Source organism: Engystomops pustulosus, chromosome 1 (genome assembly GCF_040894005.1).
Source record: "Engystomops pustulosus chromosome 1, aEngPut4.maternal, whole genome shotgun sequence".
NCBI classification, from domain to species: Eukaryota; Metazoa; Chordata; class Amphibia; order Anura; family Leptodactylidae; genus Engystomops; species Engystomops pustulosus.
In genome coordinates this window covers 266,085,615-266,108,822 of record NC_092411.1, presented here as the reverse complement: position 1 = coordinate 266,108,822, position 23,208 = coordinate 266,085,615, and the positions used below count along the sequence as shown (strand labels likewise).

The following is a 23,208-nucleotide window of genomic DNA, read 5'->3' as shown; positions in this document are numbered from 1 at the left end:
TTCCAGACCCTTTTTTAATGGGATCCACTGTTGGGTTGGGTGTTTTATCAGAAATATTTGCTAGGTGCAAGTCCTTCCAAATAGGACCTGCACCTAGGCATCATGTGAGGACACTGGGTCATCTCCTGCCATAGGCCCCTGCAGCCTTTGAACAGGGGCAGGCATCACCCGTGCTCACGGTCTCCACTTAATTCCCAAAGGGGTCGTCTCAAGTTAACTGCTGCTTTATTTGGAGCTTCAGCAAAGCATAGGGCCCAATTTGGCGATCGATGGTGGTCTCAGTGATGAGACCCCCACAGATCAAGAAAACGAGGGGTCTGTCAGACCTCTAGTCACTCCATCAGACTATTGAGCAGACAGCCACCATTCTTCTCCATTGATCTCTATGGAACTGATGGAAATTGTTATTCTGACGGACCCCTCGTTTTCGTGATCTGTGGTGGTCTCACCACTGAGGCCCCAACTGATCAGCAGGTTGGACCCCTATACGTTCGTGGGAAAACCCCTGTAATGCACAAAATTTCTGGATACCATCCACAGCCCCCCCCCCCCCCCCCCACCCGAATCCTCAGCACCAAAAAGAGACCCACAAAGCAGAAGAAAACTATACATAAAAAAGTTTATTTTGTTTCTCATGTACCCCCATGATCATCGGACAGGGGTTTTTTTTTGAGGCAACAGTTTTAAGGACAAGCAGAGCAACAAAACACGGTAAATGCACCAGGATTGTAAAAATAGATCACAACTATTGTCACCATGGCAGCAAATACAGAAATGTTCTGTACGAGGAAAGGACAGCGAGAAGGCTGCGTCCTGCCGGTACGTAGGGGCTCGCCCTCCCTCTGACGCTGCGGTATTTGGCCTGTTACCTCTGGAATGTCGATGACAAAATCTGACATGTAAGAGCGATTCACCTGCGAGCGGTCACTGACTAAAGCTTTTTTTTTCATTTTGTTTCTTTTTTTTTTTAATATTACATGTGTTATAGATAGACACACCACCTATGTCTGGAGAATGAGAACGTGGCCATGTAAACCACGGAGCAGAGAACAGAAATATATATATAGAATTTGTTTCTTTTCTTTTTAATAGAATTTCCAATTGCAGTAGTCCTAGCTATGTTGTGCCGGTCCACGCTCAGGGATCATTTATAGGTGACTGTCCATTGTTTGACACAGGCATCGTGGGACACGGTGGCCAAGGTGTGCTCGTCCAGCCAAGCCAAACCGCTCACGTGGTGTAGCCGATGGGTATCTGGAAGATTAAAGAGAGAGAAGGTCAATGTACAATGTAGAGCAAGTGACCGGAAGGCGTCCAATACAACTACATACGATATAGTCACACCCTCAGAGGGTGGGGGGGCGGTCCTGAATGGGAGTCTTTAGGAGCAGACACCATGTAGTGGATGAGTCGATTCAACAGCTAAGACTTTACTTAAAAAGGGGTCGTCCTCCTTGAGCAATTGATCTTGTTTGTGTAATGAAAAGTTATACCATTTTTGAATATACTTGATCAATTTCTCCGCATTTTCTAAATATCTGCTTGCTGTCAACCTTTTGGAAGCTTAAAAGGGAACCCGTCAGCAGAAATAAACCACTACCAGTATGTTGGCAAACAGCTGAACACCTTCTAGATCACATTGCTTTCATTATTCAGAAAATCAACTTCATAGTGAGAAGTAAATTGCTTATAAAGTCAAGGAGGTGGAGATTTAAACACTGAAGTCAAGCTCTCTCTTCTGCAGATGGCTCCTTCACTGTAATTGACATAACTAACCAGATCTGCTGAACTACATTCAGATCTCCTGAAAGGAGCAGGGAATTAGTGGCAGGTTATTAAGAGTAGATTATTTTTTGAAAATGGAAAATAAAATATTTAAAAAAAAAAAAAAAAGTGAACTTACCTTTCCACAGTCAGACCTGAACATGCTGCAAACTCAGTCCATTTACTTCTAAAAGAAGTTTTTGCTAGAGGTGTATTGTGTTGTATGGGAAAGCACTGACCCCTTGTGTCCATACTGAGCAATAGCATGTGCACAGTCACATAGAAAAACAAATGTTAGCACGATGCCACCTAGTGGCCAATATGTCATGACACATGCAGCCCACTTGGTCTTTAGATTACAAGTTACCGTACATTCAGGATTACCTGGCATCTTTAAACGTTTATCTGAATCGCTCACGGTCCATACAAAAACCATCATATCCATGCCCCCAGTGGCAAAATGCTCATTGTCCGGTGACCAGGCCACGCAGACCGCCTTAGCGTGGTGCCCGTAGAAGCGATCCTTCTCCTAGCAAACAAAAAGAGACAAAAATTACTTACGGAAACTAAAACTAAGCCAAAACAATGAGCCGCACACACGGCTCTGTGCGCAAGTGCAGCTACAGCACTTAAAGGGGCAGTCCAGGACTTTACCATTGATAAGTTAATTGCTTTTTGATGCATCCATCACGTAAAATATCAATAACACTCATTTTAGGTTTGTTGCTAGAATGTTAAAAGCAAGGGAATTTTGAAGGGGTATGAATACTTTTGCAACCAGCTGTATTAGACAGCACATGTTCTGAGCTATAGGCGAATCCATCAGCGCCTACTTACCGCGTATCCGTCAGCGACGGTGAAGACGGTGGCCGTTCTGTTGACGTCGGTCGCAGCAAGAAAGGCTCCATCGTTGGAGTAGGCGAGGCTGGTGACGGCCGCCTTCACTAGCAGAGTCTTCCCCTCGTCCTTCAGAGTGTTCCCTTGGATGGAATAAAGGTGGATGTTGCCGTCCTATGGAGAGAGAGAAATTACAATGATCCAGTCCGTGTAATGGAAGTATCTGTGCCGAGATATCGTGACCAACCCTTGGTGCGCTGCTCTTCATATACTTCCCAATTCACGAAAATCTATGGCATCCGGAGGCTGATGCAGAGATACAGGCAATGATAGGCTGCACACACATCTTGTTTTATGGATACATTTAGTGTATACACCAGGAAAGCTCCCAGTATATACATAGACCTATGCTGGCGTCCTGTTTGCCTCCATCTGCATAGAATCTGTCAGAAAGCTGCAGCATGCTATGTCTTCTTGCTGCCGAGCAATGTCTACGTTCAGTGGAGGCCATGATAGCCTATGGAGGACGGATGTAGCTGTACTACATCCATCCCAAGCCTCCACTGAGAGTAGACCTGAAGGTCTCTGGTGATGTCACGGACTATATAAGGACAGTGACATCACTGGGGAAACTCCAAAAATATCAGCAGCTGCCAATCATTGATGTGCACTCCTCCGCTTCCCGCTTTAAGGGGAGGAGCTGAACTGGACAACATATCCAACTGTGCGCACATACAGGGGGGATACATCCTAGCAGAATGCTCTATTCTTACAAAAGAGGGCTACAACAAGATATAAAAGTGGCCTTATAGAAAATACATTGTTAGGGGCAGGGCTGTGGACAGACTCCAAACATATAATAAATTATAAAAAATGTGATTTTTTTTTTTTTAAAATGGCTGTTCAATTCCTGATGTAAGGATTTAGGCCAGACATTCATTGGTCCAAGGGCCATATTGTCATACTGCTTCACTTTAAGGAGCCGCATCAGTAACCAGCACCCTGGATGCCAGAGTACAGCAATTACTACCGCCCCAGAGTCCAAAAACTGCAATCAATACTGGAGATCTCAGAGCAGACAAAAAAAACAAATTCTCTCCTTTCCTGACTTTTTCTCCTCCCTGCGCCGCTCTGCTCTGTGTTATTTGCTGGGGTTAGGTGTCGGCATCAGGACTCAAAGCAGAACTGCGTCATGAGCAGGAGAGGACCCAGGAGCAGTGCAGTCAGCTGCACTCACAGCTACCCGACCTCCTGCTCCAAATGATCTGCCATCAGTTATGGAAGTGTTCATTGGAGCAGCTCATGGCTTAACAAGCTGCATTTGGCCTGACGTACCTTGTGCACGGCCAATACCCCTTTTGGTTGAGATGAATGTGGCTGCATTTTATGTACATGCTCAGGGGTGCACTCTATGCCATAGATCAGAGGAGTAACGCACTGGGAAGGAATGGCCGCATTTATCTCAGCACTGATATAGTGATCCAGAAAAAAAAAAAAAAAAAAAAAAAAAAGGGTAGCACTATCTGTTGTCAAGTGTGTAGACCGTTCCAGCCTCCTGATCCCATAGATTATTTTCTGGATAATTGGGAGAAAATTAAGCGAGTAACGTTGTTGATAATTCTAGGAGAAACCTGTAGACATAGAACTTACCGCACCACCGACTGCAACGTCTCCGTTCCCGGGGTGTATGGCAACAACTTCCGGCTCATAGTCCAGAGAATCAACGACAAACACCTTCTTCTTGTCCTTTAGCAGCGCAATCTGCGGAAACATAGATTCATAACAAATACATATTAAAAGGAACGTTTCAGGATTAGGTAGGCATCTGACAGATCGAAGGAACCCGCACACAAGCCGAGGCGAAAGACCTTCAAGATGACGGCATCACACAGATTTAGCAATGAAGAACTACGGATGTATATATGTAGAAGAACACTGGAAGTGTAAGGCATGTACCTGGCCAATGCACACGGTGACGGCGTAGCCTCCAGGCCCAGCGGCAATGCTTTTCGGTTGGACGTCTAATTTAACAGTATTCTGAGGGCTGGTGGTGGAAAAAAAAACAAGAAAAATAATCAAAAGTTATCCAGTCTACCTAACCCTAGCTACATTAACAATACGACATGCTTCAGAGCTGAACTCCCCTAGTGTTCTGGATTCCTGAATATAGAGAGAAGGTAAAATATCTTGTACAATCCATAGACAAATATGGGAATTTTGAGGGGGGGGGGGGGAACCTGCTATTTCACCCCAAAACGGGAAGCATCAGCAGAACTCCACACACCTGTAGGCTTTCTCGGTCAGGCAGGTATAACGCACGGTATCGTCCATGCTGCACGTGACCAGTTGGTTGGAGCTGTCCACCGCCATACTGGACACCTGGTTGGTGTGACCTTTGCCAGAAAAGGAGTCGCTCTCCCCAGTCTCGGCATCAAAATAATGTATGGACAATGGTTAAGAAAAACATTTTTATATAACATGGATAACACAAAATTTTACAGAATATTTTTTTCTTTGTGCGAATGTAGTCCCCCACTACAGAATCGTTTTGACGGATCTCGTCCCAACTTTTTTGGTTGTATATCGAAAATAAATATAAAAATATAGGTATTAATGGAAAAGTGGGGTAGTGCCATGCAGTACACTTCTCCCCTATCCATAGGTAGGGTCTTGTAAATGGGTCCATATGCTGGTGCTCCAAGTAATCACACAAATTGGACCCCGCAAGTGCCTCATACCTGCTTCATATCAGAGGAGCACATTAATAACGTACTCCTTATTCATGGCCGAGGTCCCATAGAAGTAAATAGGGCACTCCAAATCATTGGGGGAGCACTTGTGGGCAGTATAATATGGGCGGTTTGGGTGACAGCCTGGGGCTGAGGCCTCCCATGCCATCCACCAATTTTGAAACCCTCATACATGTAGGTCTGCTTTTAAACACACCAGTATAGAAGATTCCTTCCAGGACCTTTAAAAGCCCTCCAAAAGGTATTTAAAGGGAACCAGTCACCAGGGACCTCATTTTCACTAAAGACAGGTTGCAGAAGCCCATTACAGCTGCAGTGCACATATGTCTGCCTTTTATAAGCATTTTCATTACAATATAATTGTGTGTTATAACTTACATTGCACCCTGATTAAATCCTCTGTGTAGTCCCAGGAGCTGGGCTTTGGTTTGGATGCATTTAAAAAAAAACAACATGTGCCTTGTCTGTGTTACTCACTCCTCAGAGCTAGGTCCCCACCTTTGTGCTCCTGTACATCTCCTCCCTCCTGCTCCTTCTCAGAGGTCACAGGCTGGTGAGACTGACATCAGTGGGGGAGGGAGGAGCTGTATAGGAGCACAAAGATGGAGGCAGCCTGCAGCAAAGACAAGTCACATGTTTTTTTGTAATGCATCCAAACCAAAGCCCAGACCCTGTGACTACCCCAGGATTTTATCAGGATGCAAGAGTAAGTTATGAAACACAGTTATATTGTAATACAAATGCTAAGAAAAGGCAGAGGCGCATTTTTGCACTGCAGGTGTCATGGGCTTTTACAATCTTTCTTCAGTGAAAATGAGCTCCCTGGTGACAGGTTCCCTTTAAAACGGCAGATGAACAGAAAGGACACCCTTCCTTTCCGAAGAAAAGGGCCCCTGGCAGCTTTGATCCAGCCCCTACCTGTGGGCCCCCCATTCTGAATACCCCCTTTTGTGTATATGGTCTGGCCCTTTAATAAAATAAGCCACCCCACCAAATACTAAGCCGTTTACCAACGAGGACCAGCTCTAAAAACGAAGAATATTGTGCAAGTCAAGATGCAAGGCCATAAAACAAGAGGGACTACAGGCTCCAGCATTGTGGATTGTTAGGACCAGATATCAATGGGCTATACCTCATCATTGGGTGATGGAAATAAACCTTTAATGCCATCAGTAAAAGGATATTGATGTGTCCATCGTGGCTGCCGGTGTAAATGGTGGATCGGCCGTCACTTTTGTGGACAGTTATGCATTGGATGGACTTGCTGTGACCCTAAAATTGGAGGGGAGAAGAAAAAATATATATATTTTAACTACTTAACAACCGAAAGACAAAAAACTAAAATAAAATAAAGTACTGGTGCAGCAAACCTTGACGACACGGATGGGTCTGTCCGGGTTATTCTTGTCCAAGTAACTGATGTATCCAGACAGGGATACACTCAGCAAGTAATCCTTCTGCCACAAGCATCCCAGCTGCTGGTCCAGCGTATCCGTCCCAAGCCGGAACGTGGTGACTGCAGAGTTGGCCCCGACGTCCCAGATTTTAGCGGTTTTGTCCCCGGATGCAGATAGGAGTTGGGTGCTGTCAGCGCTCCAGCTAATCTATAGGGAAACAAAGGAGCCGTGTATTACAGCGGGATGTATGACCAGGACGTAAGAGGGGGCGACATTGGCACTCATTACCATTTTTAAAAAAAATTAAAAATTTTTAGAACTTCTGGTTGGACGCCACCGTCGGAATTAAACTTTTGGCAATTCAGCCATAATGGGGGAGATTTATCAGAAGTGTCCGAGAGCAGGACTATTATAGTTTCCCATGGCAACCAATCAGAGCTCAGCTTTCATTTTACCACAGCGGTTTATAAATTTAAAGCTGAGCTCTGATTGGTTTCCATGGGCAACTAGAACAGTTTTACCTCAGACACTACTGATAAATCCCCCCCACCCAATGAAGTGCATCTCTATCAGACCACCCACATCATAGATAATACACCAGAAGTTGAGTATTCACCCATTTAGGCAACTTTAATCCAAGTTAAAGCTTGTGGCTGCACATACGTCCCGTATAGACGGCAATGTACCGCTCCACACACTGGAAAAAAAGATAGGAAATGCCCTATCTTTGCCCGTGTTACTTGTCGTTCTCTCCATCCAGGCGACCTTAGCCGTGCGGGCATATGATCATCTGAAAGCAGCCGTAGTCTTTCCCAAGGAACGGTTTATAATAGCCAAAAAAATAAAATAAAATCACGCAACATACAAACAAAAATTCAATCAATCATTTGTCTAAACTAAAGATAGAATTTTAAACCAAAAAAAAAAAAAAAAAAAAAAAACACTTACTGCATAAATTCCTCCATCGTGAGCTTTTTCGCCGCCGAGACTGCCAATTTTCTCCGCAGTTTTTCCATCATACAGGAAAATCTATTAAAACATACAAAATAACGTGAACATGTGGGAAAAGACCATTTTAAAAATTGCTGGTTGTCCCCCATATCCCTATGTGTTACCTGGCCGTCCGCACCGGCTGTTGCAAATCGGTTGCCATCGGGTGAAAACCGCACACAGTTGACAAAACGGCTGTGGTCCTGCATCGCAAAACACAAATCCGGTAAATGTCCGACCGCAAGACAGGATTATACAGAAGAAACATTTCATATCAACCCACATTTCATCAAATTATCATTTTTGTTTTAGAATTGCTGTTACCCTCCTGCGGACATCTCTACACCAGGACCTGACATCCATACAGGAGGACGGAGCGGTCACTGTGGCTGTGCAGGATAACATGGCCCCTGCATTACGAGATATAATATAGTTTCCCCCAATCCATTGAATTAGACGCTGCGCCATTCTTGATTCACTACGTTTATTACACGTTCCAGGGCCTCACAGTATATGGTAAGTGAGTATTTGTGAGGAATCCGTAGAAGCCGCTCCCAATCAATGATTAATTGACACTGGACACCGGCTCCACTTTCCAGCGAGGGATAAAACGTATCATATGTCTCATTAAAGGAGATAACAAGGAAAGCGAATGCGGAGCATAGTAAATATTAACACCTCGGTTCAGTCTTCATTTCTTTTACGCAGTAATGGGGGGGGGGGGGTTCTGAAGGTTTAAAGTGTAAAATGGGTGACAATAATATACATTTTATATAGCAGTTTTCCCCTCTGCAGTCACTAATTCTCAGTTGCTGGCGACGGGAGACCACCATGTGTGAGCTCAGCTCCTGCTCCCTCTCTCCCCCGTCTAACACATGTGTGAGCTCAGCTCCTGCTCCCTCCCTCCCCCGTCTAACACATGTGTGAGCTCAGCTCCTGCTCCCTCTCCCCCCTTCTAACACATGTGTGAGCTCAGCTCCTGCTCCCTCTCCCCCCTTCTAACACGTGTGAGCTCAGCTCCTGCTCCCTCCCTCCCCCGTCTAACACATGTGTGAGCTCAGCTCCCTCTCCCCCCTACTAACACACGTGTGAGCTCAGCTCCTGCTCCCTCTCCCCCCTTCTAATACATGTGTGAGCTCAGCTCCCTCTCCCCCCTACTAACACACGTGTGAGCTCAGCTCCTGCTCCCTCTCCCCCCTTCTAACACGTGTGTGAGCTCAGCTCCTGCTCCCTCTCCCCCCTTCTAACACATGTGTGAGCTCAGCTCCTGCTCCCTCCCTCCCCCGTCTAACACATGTGTGAGCTCAGCTCCTGCTCCCTCCCTCCCCCGTCTAACACATGTGTGAGCTCAGCTCCTGCTCCCTCCCTCCCCCGTCGAACACATGTGTGAGCTCAGCTCCTGCTCCCTCCCCCATCTAACACATGTGTGAGCTCAGCTCCTGCTCCCTCTCCCCCCTTCTAGCACATGTGTGAGCTCAACTCCTGCTCCCTCTCCCCCCCCCCCTTCTAACACATGTGTGAGCTCAGCTCCTGCTCCCTCTCCCCCCTTCTAACACGTGTGTGAGCTCAGCTCCTGCTCCCTCTCCCCCCTTCTAACACATATGTGAGCTTCAGTCAGTCAGTCCTGGTTTAACAAGACAGAAATTAACCAAAAGTTAATTTCATTTAAAGGGGTTTGTCTAGCGAAATAAGAAAAATAATTGTACAACGGATGCATTCCTGTGGTGCACGTCGGCAAAAGCGCTCCATGGGTCATCATTTTTTGTGGACCCCTCAAACTAAACTGAAGGCTGGCAAATAATGTCCCTAGGTTTTCAACACCCCTAGTAAATGGATGGTAAACTGTGCATGTAGCCTAACCAATAGGCTTTCTCACTCTCCGCTTCCCCTGATTCCTAGGACCTAGAAGGGCAGTTCTACTTTGGCACTGAAATGGGACATCATTACACTAAATGTCATTATCAACATCATTCTGTCACTGCAGATACCAACACTCTGAACACTGTGCAGTGACTATACACACTAACAATAAAATATGGTTGGGGAAAGCCTTTAAAAACTGAAGAATACAGATGGGCACCCTGTGTTGTCTGCGACAGGCGGGCGAGAGGAGGGGGCACCCTGTATCATCTTGGACAATACAAGATGCCATCCACCCGTCGCAGACAATACCAGGATGAAAAAAAACAAAATCACGTGGCAAAGCCATTTAAGCATCAGCCCAGCGAGCGAAGAATCTGAATGCGGGAGGAATAGAGATTCACCAGACGCTTCTCTCTGGAAGCAGACTGATCGGGGCAGCGGGTTGTGGAGGCATGAATAATTCAGAGGGACAGCCGAGTCTGGATCATTAGGGACACAAGCGAAAGACACACAAAAAGAGACCCCAGTGTTCTACGACCGTCTGACCGGGAACTAGAGAGAGACGCCACAATGAGGAGTGACGGAGCGGCACAATCCCTGTCACTGTAATGTTACACCGCGGAGCGACATCCCGGCTCCCTGTATAATCCCCCATACTATACACTGCCGGCAGCGGGGGGCTCTGTGCTCTATAACAATGCCCCGTACACGGACAGTCAACAGCCACAACCCCAGCGCTTCATGTGCTTTTATTATTCATAATCCGGAAATAATGCTAGCGCCTTAACCCTTACATGCCCGGAGCTGTCCCAACATAAAAAGGATCAGCAGACCTTGCAGTCCCCATGGTTTAATATTCATGTAAGTGTATGGACATGGATGGAGACCCCAGCACGGGAAGAAGGGAAAACTGCTGAGAATATTAAGTACTAACACTTTTTGGTCGTTTTCTAACCCGGACTATTACCTTGGTAGGACAAAGGTGCTATAATAGCAATATCTAGCACTCGCGTTCCTTATAGCTCAGCACTTCCCATCACCACCCGGTGGTTCAGTGGGGACATCACGTAAACAGCCGAGCTCCCGTCACGGTAGTGGGCGTGCACTGCCGATGGCAAATCACCGCTGAGCACCCGTATACAAAGTGGCGGCTGGTGATTAAATGCGCATTCTGTATTTGGAACGCTGGAGTGAGGCGTGTATAGCGTTTTAGTTTTACACCCCCCTGGGCCTGTAGAAAATAAAAAGCGAATCCCATACAGCTGCTTTAGCCACTTAGTGACAGAACCTTACAAGGTTAGACATTTTAGTGAATTTTCATAAGCGGCGGTTTAAAGGCCATAGAATGTTTTAAAAAAAAAAAAAACAAAAACCCACACACTATCTTACAATTTTTGGTGGCGTATTTTCTGGGACACAGAGCTAGTTTTAGTTTTATTGGGGGGGGGGGGGGGTTAAATTATATATAGTGATTATTTATGAATTCCCCATTTTGTTAGTTTTGATATATAATACGTATAGTCGATGTGCGATATATAATAGGCATATGGTGATGCTTTTTGTAGTGTAGCAGGGGATTTTTTTTTTTTTTTTTTAATATGGGGAAATGCGATTTTTTATGAATATTTATTCATATTTTTTGTGTGCGTTTTTACTTTATATGTCCCCCATGAGGTCAAAAAAGACACATGGGGGACATTCAGGGGGTCATTTACTAAGGGCCTGATTCGCGGTTTCCTGACATGTTACTCGAATATTTCCGATTTGCGCCGATTTTCCCTGAATTGCCCCGGGATTTTGGCGCACGCTATCGGATTGTGGCGCATCGGCGCCGGCATGCGCCGAACGAAAACCCGACGGATTCAGAAAATCCGCCGCATTTAAAAAAAATATATATATGCGTCGCGAAAATTGCACCTACCTTCACTCGGTGAGGCTCTGTGTACTCCAGTGCGTTCCGATGCTCTTCAGCGCAGCAGCGACATCTGGTGGACGGCGGAGGAACTACCTTAATAAATCCCGGCCGGACCCGAAACCAGCGCAGAGAACGCGCCGCTGGATCGCGAATGGACCGGGTAAGTAAATCTGCCCCTCAGTTTTTTAATTTTACAAGTATTCTCCTTAAGCACTTTGGGCTCATTAACATAATTATAAAAGTCGATATAAGAAGGCAGGAGACCATGGATAACAAATATAAGAAGATTACTACAGTCACAATTCCTGAATCTATGAATAAGTTTCCCTGATTTATTATGATGGGTTTTAATGGTAGATTTCCTATAAAGGGCGTTTTCTAGAATTATTTACTTTTAGAAATTACTTTATAACAGGTGATTTCTACAAGATCAGGAAGGGACCCCCAACACCCTGGTCGATTCTGTGGCAGCACATTGAGTACTCAAGATGTAACAAGTCTGTAGCTCGGTGCCATTCTATAATAAAGTGGGTGAACTGCAATTCCAAATGGAGCCATAGCAGTAAAATCCAAGCCCGCACAGTGCAAGTACTCCTCAGAAGGAGAGGTGCAAGGCCCCCACAGGCTCCGGCAGGGTCCTCAAATAATCAAAGGTTGTAAAAAGTGAGCAGCACTCCAATGGTCCAAAATACAAAAATAGGTGAACTTTTATTGAAATAGTGGCGACGTTTCGACGTCAAACTCCTTCATCAAAAGTGATTGACGTTTCGGTGTCAAACACCATCACTATTGATGAAGGTGTTTGATGCCGAAACGTGGCCACTATTTCAATAAAAGTTCACCTAGTTTTGAAATTGGACCATTGGAGTTCTGACCACTTTTTAATGTAATATCTATATATTTATATTCGGGTACATTTCCAAAATACCCCTTTAAGAAACCATGGCATATAAAATGTAACAAGTTTGGGAATGGCTGGACACTGTCTCCAAAGATGATAAAACTGCCGGCCTCCTGCATATATTTGTCGTTCACCTCTCAGATAACGCTGATCTCTCAGTTTTCACATCCCGTGTGGTTTCCCTGCATTATTCCCCACCACCACATAACCTCTTACTAAGCAGAGCCATGCGGGATGGAATGACAGTGCAAACCAGGTCACAGGAAAACCTCATTTCAGAAAGTGCAGCGGTGTCAGGTCACGGGACTCACAGGGACTGTAAACTTGAACTTGAATGGTGGTCCCTCGAAGAACGCCGAGCAGCTGTCATCGCTGCCGGTCACCAGACGGTAGGGCCGCGTCTGCTTGATGTCCACGCTGTTTATCACCTTGTTGTGTCCTGTGATCTCACCAACGGAGGAGCCCGTGTCCCAGAGAAAGACAGAGCCGAACCTGGATGTGGGGAGAGGAGAGACGTCAATGGTTACAGTATAAGTAACGAGTCGGGGGCGGGGGGCTGGGTCGAAGTGCTGGCAACAAACCATGTAACGATTGACCTTTCGCCGGTTTCATACAACCGTTTTCGGTCTGTTAATCACAGTGTCCTCACAGATCTCTGCACTATGGTAGGTCCCCGAAACAGACAATTGATGGACCAACCAGAGCCGCTTGGATCAACCTCGGAACAATGATTGTGCAGCAAATAGTTTCCCTCTAAACCTTCAAACATCTACCCACAAGCCTAAAGAAAGGGTTAATCAAAACTACAAACGCTCCAAAATCATCGAGGAATTCGGATTCTGAATAAATCAAAAGTCTATAATTATATTTCAGGGGGGGGGATTCAGTCGCTTTCAAGTATCTTCATAGCAACCAGCACTCTTGCGGCTGTCAGCGATGGGTTTGCGTGGGGGGTGTTTACATGCAACCTGTCAGATCCCAGGGTTTTGCACAATTAAGATTGTGAATCAGAGATTTGCATAAAATCCTGTAGAGAAGATGCAAAATAAAAAAGGAACTTATGTAACCGAGCGGAAAACACACATGCAAAGCAACCGGAGACACCACTGCTACACTATGTATGTGCACAAAATAGTCACATAAATAGAAAGGGGAAGGGGGTTAGAGATGGCAGGACATTCCCTACTGGGGTGGCAGGACATTCCCTACAGGGGTGGTGTACAGGAAGTGGATGGGTTGGGAAGGGGGTTAGAGATGGCAGGACATTCCCTACTGGGGTGGCAGGACATTCCTTACAGGGGTGGTGTACAGGAAGTGGATGGGTTGGGAAGGGGTTAGAGATGGCAGGACATTCCCTACAGGGCTGGTGTACAGGAAGTGGATGGGTTGGGAAGGGGTTAGAGATGGCAGGACAGTGCGTATAGGGGTGGTGTACAGGAAGTGGATGAGTTGGGAAGGGGTTAGAGATGGCAGGACATTCCCTACAGGGCTGGTGTACAGGAAGTGGATGGGTTGGGTAAGGGGTTAGAGATGGCAGGACAGTGCATATAGGGGTGGTGTACAGGAAGTGGATGGGTTGGGTAAGGGGTTAGAGATGGCAGGACAGTGCATATAGGGCTGGTGTACAGGAAGTGGATGGGTTGGGGAGGGGTTAGAGATGGCAGGACAGTGCATATAGGGGTGGTGTACAGGAAGTGGATGAGTTGGGAAGGGGTTAGAGATGGCAGGACAGTGCGTATAGGGGTGGTATACAAGAAGTGGATGGGTTGGGAAGGGGTTAGAGATGGCATTACAGTGCGTATAGGGGTGGTGTACAGGAGGTGGATGGGTTGGGGAGGGGTTAGAGATGGCAGAACAGTGCGTATAGGGGTGGTGTACAGGAGGTGGATGGGTTGGGGAGGGGTTAGAGATGGCAGGACAGTGCGTATAGGGGTGGTGTACAGGAGGTGGATGGGTTGGGGAGGGGTTAGAGATGGCAGGACATTCCCTACAGGGGTGGTGTACAGGAAGTGGATGGGTTGGGAAGGGGTTAGAGATGGCAGGACAGTGCGTATAGGGGTGGTGTACAGGAAGTGGATGAGTTGGGAAGGGGTTAGAGATGGCAGGACAGTGCGTACAGCGGCAGTAACACTACTGGTCATGAACTGGTCTGTTCAGGCAGTAGTTGGAGTTCACAGGAATGCAGGGTGAGGGTAGATTGGTTTTAAAATCCTCTCCGTTCGTGTTACTCCCCCCCCTCCTCGATTTTATCTTGGAGCTAGGTGCAAAAAGTAGTCAGGTCTCCACATAAGCGATCACCCCATCTTCTGCTAGTAATATCAACACCGCAGTAAAGGAACACTCGTCTGGACTTGAATTAAAGGGTTTGACAAAGTTTATAAAAATGTGGCAACTATGGACTGAAAAGAGGGGCAAAACCGCGGGTCATGTTAACACTAACAGAACTAAGCTACAATACGGGTACATCGATAGGCTTGGGCTAGGAGAGTGCAGCATCAATTCCTCACAGTTCTCTAGACCTCTGCTTGCTGACATTCAAAAGGAAGTTTCATTGTTTTCTTCTTGTGAATAAATGCTGGTCCCTGGTCATGAGGCGTCACACAGGTGCATGGCTCATTATATTCCTGGTCATGAGACGTCACACAGGTGCATGGTTCATTATATTCCTGGTCATGAGGCGTCACACAGGTGCATGGCTCATTATATTCCTGGTCATGAGACGTCACACAGGTGCATGGCTCATTATATTCTTGGTCATGAGGCGTCACACAGGTGCATGGCTCATTATATTCTTGGTCATGAGGCGTCACACAGGTGCATGGCTCATTATATTCTTGGTCATGAGGCGTCACACAGGTGCATGGCTCATTATATTCCTGGTCATGAGACGTCACACAGGCGCATGGCTCATTATATTCCTGGTCATGAGACGTCACACAGGCGCATGGCTCATTATATTCCTGGTCATGAGGCGCCACACAGGTGCATGGCTCATTATGTTCCTGGTCATGAGGCGCCACATGGGTGCCCCGCTCGTTATATCCCAGAAATTAATCAAAACTGTGTTATATGAGCCGTGCACCTGCAGCTTTGATTAACCTCTGGGATATAACGAGTCCTGCACCCGTGTGACGTCATATGACCACAGAGCAGCGTTTATCCACATGAAGCTTCCTATAAAATGACAGCAAGCTTCTAGAAAACCGATACAGAAAGTATATTTGAAGATTGATATTTATGTAATGAAAAGCTATACAAAGTTGACCACCAAAAAAAAAGTTCCAATTCCATGCACAACAATAAAAGTCACAGCAGATGTGTCCAGCCTCAGGTTGTCTTCTGAATTAATACAGATGAGGTCAACACCAAGACCGATAAGTGGGATACACGAGAAAACCTAAAAACCTCCTGCACTTTACAAAGATGAACGGAATATAAACATGAAGACGCAGAACAATGTCGGCTACTCAGCCACCTAAGAGTTAAACCTCCTCTCCCCCCACGTGGGAGCCTTCCATTGCCTCAGCGCCTCCTGGGAGATCACCTCCATTATGCCAAATACATACAGGGATTCATTCAGCCATTAAACCCACAACATACATAATATGTTTATGATCTGCCTGGAGCAGAGCGGAGGAGCACAGACCGTGTACAACGTAACCTACCACACAATAGATGTCATAGGAGATGTTAATATTTACAAGCAGCGGTGCAGTCAGTACACGTCAGCATCATAGAGCAATAAATCTACATGACAGGTGATGTCATTGCTGCACTTTCTACAAGATGCTATAGACAACATTAAAGGGAACCTGTCAGCAGATTTTACCTCCTTGAACTACCAGCTCCCGGCAGGGGATGAAATGTACTTTCTAGAATTCGCTCTTTAATGTGAACATCAGGCTTGTGTGCTGGGGTATCATCAAGGCCACATCCCTGTGGAAACATCAAGGGGCTTTTGGCCTCTTGATGTATCTGCTGGGAAGCATGGCTGCCGGGTAAAACGACGACCGGATGTTTTGCATAAAAACCTGCACACAGAAGTGTGCAAGCGCGGAGCAGGAATGCAAAACTGGCGTAGAAGCTCTGATTAATCTCCCGTGTCTTCATCTCAGATTCCGTAGACCAGAACCATGAGCCGGATGCAATTCGAAAGATGAGATTCTTATCTTTAAGTAGTACCAGAACCTAGATATGGCCATCTTAAGTGATGCTTCAGCCTATAAAAGTGACTCTTCTCAGCTCATTCACACATGGAGCTCTGCTGTCAAACATCCCTTAACAAACACCAGTCACAATCAGAATTTTTTCCCACGCGTCTTGGAATAGGTACAAACCATCGCCTTGAAGATTAAGAGACAATTCTTGGCGCACACAAGATAGCACTTATGTATCCTGTCAGACATCCAAGTCACAGGGTGAACACAACATCTACAGGCTACAAACTCCTCCACCGGGGAGGTCAGGGACTCGCGATTTTCTCTACTACTCCAGAGGCGCAGTGATCAAGTAGTTCTATAGACACGACCAAGGATAGGAGTGCGAGAGTTAGTAGCGGCCCATGGGAAGAGATAGATAACTCAGTGGTACACGATGTACTGTACAGCTGTATACTACCCACAGAGGCATCAAGCACTATGGTTGTCAAGCTAGAACACGATAAAACTGTATAATGAGGCCTTAATTGATGGCGTTACTTGCGCCGCTCGCTTTACTATCCAATACCACAGCTCTGTCCCAGTGGTCGGGCAGTAACACTCCATCCTATACTCTAGTAACCTTAGCATCAAACATCCGATAACCTAAAAGAAACCAGCAAAATCGGGAAGCGCCTCCTTACGTCTCTCTTCCTTCTCCCACCACGGCAATCCTCTTGCTGTCCTCGGTCCAGGCGATGTCCTTAATCTTGCCCACAAAGGGCTGGTACTCGTACTTGAGCAGATGCTCCTTCTGTGTGGTGTCCCATATTCGGAGCTTCCCCGTGATATCTGACAAGGAAGAACATGGAGACCTCCATCATCACGTTACCGGTGACCTGCACTTCCTGAATAATGCATAGAGGATTGTACATAATCTGCCATCATTCATTTCTACTGGGCTGGAAAAACATGATCATTCATTCCCTACACTAGATGGTCACCCGGGGTGTGCCCGGTACGCCCACAGCGCAGAGGTACACCACCATACAGAGCCCCAGCATTACCAGGCTTCTCTGGTCTAGAATATATATAAGGTTACATCCAAACCAGAATATAGATAACGCTGCCTACCCATCATATATAGAGGATGTAGGCACAGATAGGACTACCTCACCGTCCTGCCTTGTACATGCCTCCCATCGAATGTAGGTGCAGAGAAAATGGTCTCAATTTCTTTCTGAGTAAATGACGTAGTCAGAGATAGGAGGGAAATGCAGCACACACTCTTATTAAGGGATGTAGTCTCAGATAGTACTACCTACCTCTCCTACAAAATGATGCAGGCACAGACAGTACTACCTTTCTGCATCTTTCAGTAAATGAAACAGGCAGGACGGCTTCACTGACTAACCCTTTAAAGAGGCGATCGTAGTGTGTTCTGCCTTCCCGCTTCTCATTACAGAGGACCTGTCACCCCAACTAAACCCTCCTTAGTTACTAAAGTAAGCAGCTCCTAGCCCTATCCCAGTAATAGAAGTGTTAAACGGCTAGTTTTATCGAAACATACCAATAAAGCTAGCAAACTCTACTCTGCCATAGCTGTCTGAACCCCGGACCAAGATTACAGCGGTCCGATGTATTCATGAGGGGGCGGTCCGAGGAGGTCCAGGTGAGAAGCAGAGGAGAGGGGAGAGTCTCGGACCGCCCCCCTCATGAATACGTCGGACCACCGTAAGCTTGGTCTGGAGGGCTATGTCAGTGCAGTGTTTGAACACTGGTGAAGGGCTTGGGAGCTGCTTACCTTAGTAAGTAATGAGAGTGCTGCCTTCCTGTCTCTCTCACTAAAGTATGTAGGCTCAGATAGTGCTGCCTTCCTGTCTATCTGTGGCTACATCTTTTAGTGAAAGAGAGACAGAACGGCAGGACTCTCGTTAAAGGTCGTAGGCACAGATAGATAGGAAGGCAGCACTATCTGTGCCTACATCCTTTAATAAGAGTGCTTCCTTACCATCTTTCTCATTAAAGGATCCAGGTATAGATAGTGCTGCCTTATCTCTTCCACTGAATAATATAGGCACAGGCACAGATAGTACTACTTTACTGTCTCTTTATTAAGTGCTGTACTCAGATAGTATTATCCTCCTGTCCGTCCCTGTAAATCATGTGGGCAAAAACAGAAATACCTCCCCCTCTCTTCTAATTAACGGTGCCCAGACAGTAGCACTTTCCTGTATCTTTCGGTAAGAGATACTATCACAGGCAGTACTGCCTCTATCCCAGTAAATTACCCATGAGCATAAACCCCTTAGGCACAGACAGTACTGCTTTCTGGTCTCTTTCAGGTGTCATATATGCACACTGAGTACATCTTCTGCATCTCTTCTAGGCACAGAAATTACAGCTTTTCCCCCCTTCCACCTGTAAATAAATCCCTGCCTCCCCCACAACATGATATCCACATTATATTATCCATTCACCTACCTCCAGACGCAATGTAGAACCCACTGGGAGCATATTTGGCAACAACAACTTGGTGAGCATGCTCGGTGTAGACATCGGCAATGGCCGGGTTCTACAATGGGGAAAGATACAACAGAATAGAGATTATTTCTATACGTACAGACATGATTTATCTGAGGTACAAGGTGCATAGCTCGGCGTATTCATCATGGGCTCCGCCGCTTATCACTAAGTCAATAGTGTAAAGCCTCATTTGTAGATCAGCCGAAGGGGGGGGGGGGGTATGGGGGCACAGGGTGTTATTAAACATCGTATAACTGAGGATTCAGGGGATCAAAGAAGCTCTACAAACCAGAGCATTAATAATTCATTCCCCAACCCCCCTTTTATATCCATCCTCATTAGAGACCCGTTACAAGAAAGATCAACAGATCAGACGCTGCGATCACGGATATCCAGCTGTGCGCGGGCTCGCGGTGTGTAGAAGAGCCGCCTGCATGTCACTGCTAACACGATTATATAATACAGCATTAAGGGAAATTTAGGGTTAATGCTGATATCACAGACTAAACTTTCAAAGGGGGTTATCCCCAGTTTTATAACCCAACATCAGCTCTTTAGTATCGGTCATAGTCTGACATTCGGGGGCCACCGTAGATCAGCTGCGCCTATTTATAACGGTGGATTTACGTATGGCAGCGCCGTCCGGCAGACTTGAATAGGAGACGCCGAAATCCACTGCTACAAATAGTCCGGTGAGTAAGCAGGTGGTTAATAAATCCAGGATCTATGCTCTCCAGGAACAGTCCGGAATATCAGCCCATTGCAAAATGTAAAAAGTACAAATACAGAACCAGACACACACAGGGTCAATACATTGTGTGCCAGGCCCTGGCCGGCATGATGTGGCAGGGGATACACACTACACAGAACCACAGCTAGGAAATATCTACTCATGGACCTGAGGAATTGTTACAAAGTGTTACAGTGAGGGGTGAGAAGGATCCTGGGGGTCCGGGGTGTGAGCAGGGTAATCATTGCCTGTAAGTAACATTTGCCCTTCCAGGAATGAATTACACAAGTCACCTCTGCGGGCGCGGCTCTGACTCACCCCAGATACGTAGATCCTACGGGCAGGATAATGACAGACGGGCGGCGCGCAGCAGACTGGCCACCGCTTCCCTGCTCAGCCTGACAAGCCTGCACTCGCTGCCGCATATCAGGCACAGAACACAACGTAACAAGCACTTCCCTTATGTAAGACTTCTGCAAAACTTCTGCCAGGCCCTGTATACAGCAGGAGAGGCCACTTCCCTCTACACGGACGTGTGCCTTCCTGTCTCCCCCAGGAGCGCCAATATACAACCAGCACGATTTATTTTGTTTGTGCAGCACAGCTCAGCCACGCTACAGTCGACAGGTGGCCTGCGTGGCAAAACAACCTGTTGTGCCAATTTTAGAATCTCTACATGATCAAAAGAATCTTGGTAGTAAGAGAAGGCAGCAGTAACCAGACTGTGCGGATCAGGCATCCAATGTGGGCGCAACACCAGGTGGAAGAACAGGACGGATACTGATCACAGGAACATGGCATTTGGGGTTACATGTTTCAATAAGGCAGTAACAAATAGTGGCATATTATATGCACCACCAAGAATAAATGGACAGGGAGCAAATACGTGGCTCTCCTTGATTTTAAGATTTTGCTGCTCTGCCATCAATCCCATGAGGCCCCAGCAAAGCATTACATGAATAGCCATGGGCAGAGCTATGGGGGTAAAGCGGAGGTGCACAGTGATCAGATGGTAGATTAGAGGAGGATACAGAGCGCACACACATGTATCATGTCCTACCTCAATGTTCCGGATGATCACACATTTCCCATTTGTGTACAAGAAGTTGTTTCCCTTGGGGTCTCCTCCGAGAACCTTGGCCACTCCTCGTTCCATCTGAGGAAGGCTGGCGAAGACATATTCTAAAGGAGAGAAGGAAACATACCTATCATGTAATAACAATGGAGGAAGTGGCACAGTGGCGCCCCCACTCCATACCAGGCTGTGCAAGGAACAACTTTCTCCAGCCACATGTATCTCCATGTGATAATCATCATTCATTCCTTCTCCACAGCTGAGAGTCTGTTACAATGTATCAGTATCATCAGGTCTCAGCCCAGAGTCGCATCTATTCAGGTCACAGATAGTCCAGGCGGGATACAATTGTATCTGTAGTTACACAAACCCCAGATGATAGAAGACATCTCACTGCCCGCCACATACTGTATATATGTATATATCAAGCCCCCCCTGCCATATCAGGCATCTCACCCCAGCATGCCAGTGTGACGGGGCACCCTACCTATAGCAGAGCACACAGGGCACTGCAACCATATAGTCACAGGGGGCACCCACTAAGGTCACAGTGATCACAACATGTACCAACTCTATCAACATCTATGCCCCCCAGACACATCATGCCAAGCACCCACCTCACCTCAAGCTTGTGCACCCAATACAAACAGCATCTCTCAGTAGCATGCCAATCAGATGGGGCACCGTACCTACAAAACATACAAAAACTGTCCAACAGATACAGGCAGCACTCCCCCAGAGCTGCGCCCCCTCCACTGTCAACCCCCCCCCCCAGGTCTGTGTGCCCCCCTCCAAAGGCAGAGACCCCCCCCCTCAGATCTGCGTGCCCCCCTCCAAAGGCAGAGACCCCCCCCCAGATCTACGTGCCCCCCTCCAAAGGCAGAGACCCCCCCCCCAGATCTACGTGCCCCCCTCCAAAGGCAGAGACCCCCCCCCAGATCTACGTGCCCCCCTCCAAAGGCAGAGACCCCCCCCCCAGATCTACGTGCCCCCCTCCAAAGGCAGAGACCCCCCCCCAGATCTACGTGCCCCCCTCCAAAGGCAGAGACCCCCCCCCCAGATCTACGTGCCCCCCTCCAAAGGCAGAGACCCCCCCCCCAGATCTACGTGCCCCCCTCCAAAGGCAGAGACCCCCCCCCAGATCTACGTGCCCCCCTCCAAAGGCAGAGACCCCCCCCCAGATCTACGTGCCCCCCTCCAAAGGCAGAGACCCCCCCAGATCTACGTGCCCCCCCTCCAAAGGCAGAGACCCCCCCAGATCTACGTGCCCCCCTCCAAAGGCAGAGACCCCCCCAGATCTACGTGCCCCCCCTCCAAAGGCAGAGACCCCCCCAGATCTACGTGCCCCCCTCCAAAGGCAGAGACCCCCCCAGATCTACGTGCCCCCCTCCAAAGGCAGAGACCCCCCCAGATCTACGTGCCCCCCTCCAAAGGCAGAGACCCCCCTCCCCCAGATCTGTGCCCCCCTCCAAAGGCAGAGACACCCCCCCCCCAGATCTGCGTGCCCCCCTCCACAGGCAACAAACCACCCCCCCCCTCAGATCTGCGTGCCCCCCTCCAAAGGCAGAGACCCCCCCAGATCTACGTGCCCCCCTCCAAAGGCAGAGACCCCCCCCCCCCCCCAGATCGGTGTGCTCCCCTCCAAAGGCAGAGACCCCCCCCCCCAAGATTAGTGTGCCCCCCTCCACAGACAGCACCCTAAACCCAGATTAGTGTACCCCCCTCCAAATCTGTGTGCCCACCTCCACACAGGCGGCACCCCCCAGAGCTGTGCCCCCCTTCATTCATTGCAACCCAATAGCTGTCCATCAGACACAAGCAGCACCCCCAGAACTGTGCACCATAGACAGAGGGCACCCACAAAAATGCACAACACCTACAGAGGGCACCCCCTAACTGCCTGCCACCCATAGGGGCCCCTGTAATAAGCTCAGGGCCCGCACTCAGGAGGGAGGGAGGAGACCCCCGCAACAGGCTGCCGGGAGAACTCCCTGACAAGTGCTGCCACACACTGCGGTACAGGCGCGGCTCCGGGCGGTGTGCACGGCGCCCTATACGCATACTGCGGTACAGGCGCGGCTCCGGGGCTGTGTGCACGGCGCCCTATACGCACACTGCGGGCCCGTGTCCTGCGGGTGTGACGGGCGGCTGCCCCTGCACTTACTGATCTCATAGGGCATGATGCGGTCTGTGCGGAGCCTGTACGGAGTGTATACGGATAAGCCTCTGCTCCCGGCCGCCCAGCGATACAAACCCGGAAGCCAAAGCCCGAGCTCCCAGCTGCGACGTCTCCCTGTGCTGTGACCATATATGGTCAACAATGA

At 47.8% G+C, this 23,208-nt stretch overlaps 1 protein-coding gene across 1 annotated transcript; it reads right to left on the bottom strand.

Moving 5' to 3' along the window:
- Positions 1 to 600: 600 nt before the first annotated feature.
- On the bottom strand, positions 601 to 23,208 carry WDR1 (WD repeat domain 1). The gene is made up of 15 exons (XM_072126077.1): positions 23,049 to 23,208; positions 20,870 to 20,991; positions 19,038 to 19,128; positions 17,258 to 17,405; positions 12,729 to 12,909; positions 7,864 to 7,941; positions 7,697 to 7,777; positions 6,722 to 6,955; positions 6,536 to 6,623; positions 4,886 to 5,042; positions 4,558 to 4,645; positions 4,252 to 4,362; positions 2,602 to 2,775; positions 2,149 to 2,293; positions 601 to 1,254 (listed from the first exon to the last, which is right to left on the bottom strand). The coding sequence occupies exons 1-15, from the start codon at positions 23,062 to 23,064 to the stop codon at positions 1,145 to 1,147; spliced, it is 1,824 nt and encodes a 607-aa protein (XP_071982178.1). The 5' UTR covers positions 23,065 to 23,208; the 3' UTR covers positions 601 to 1,144.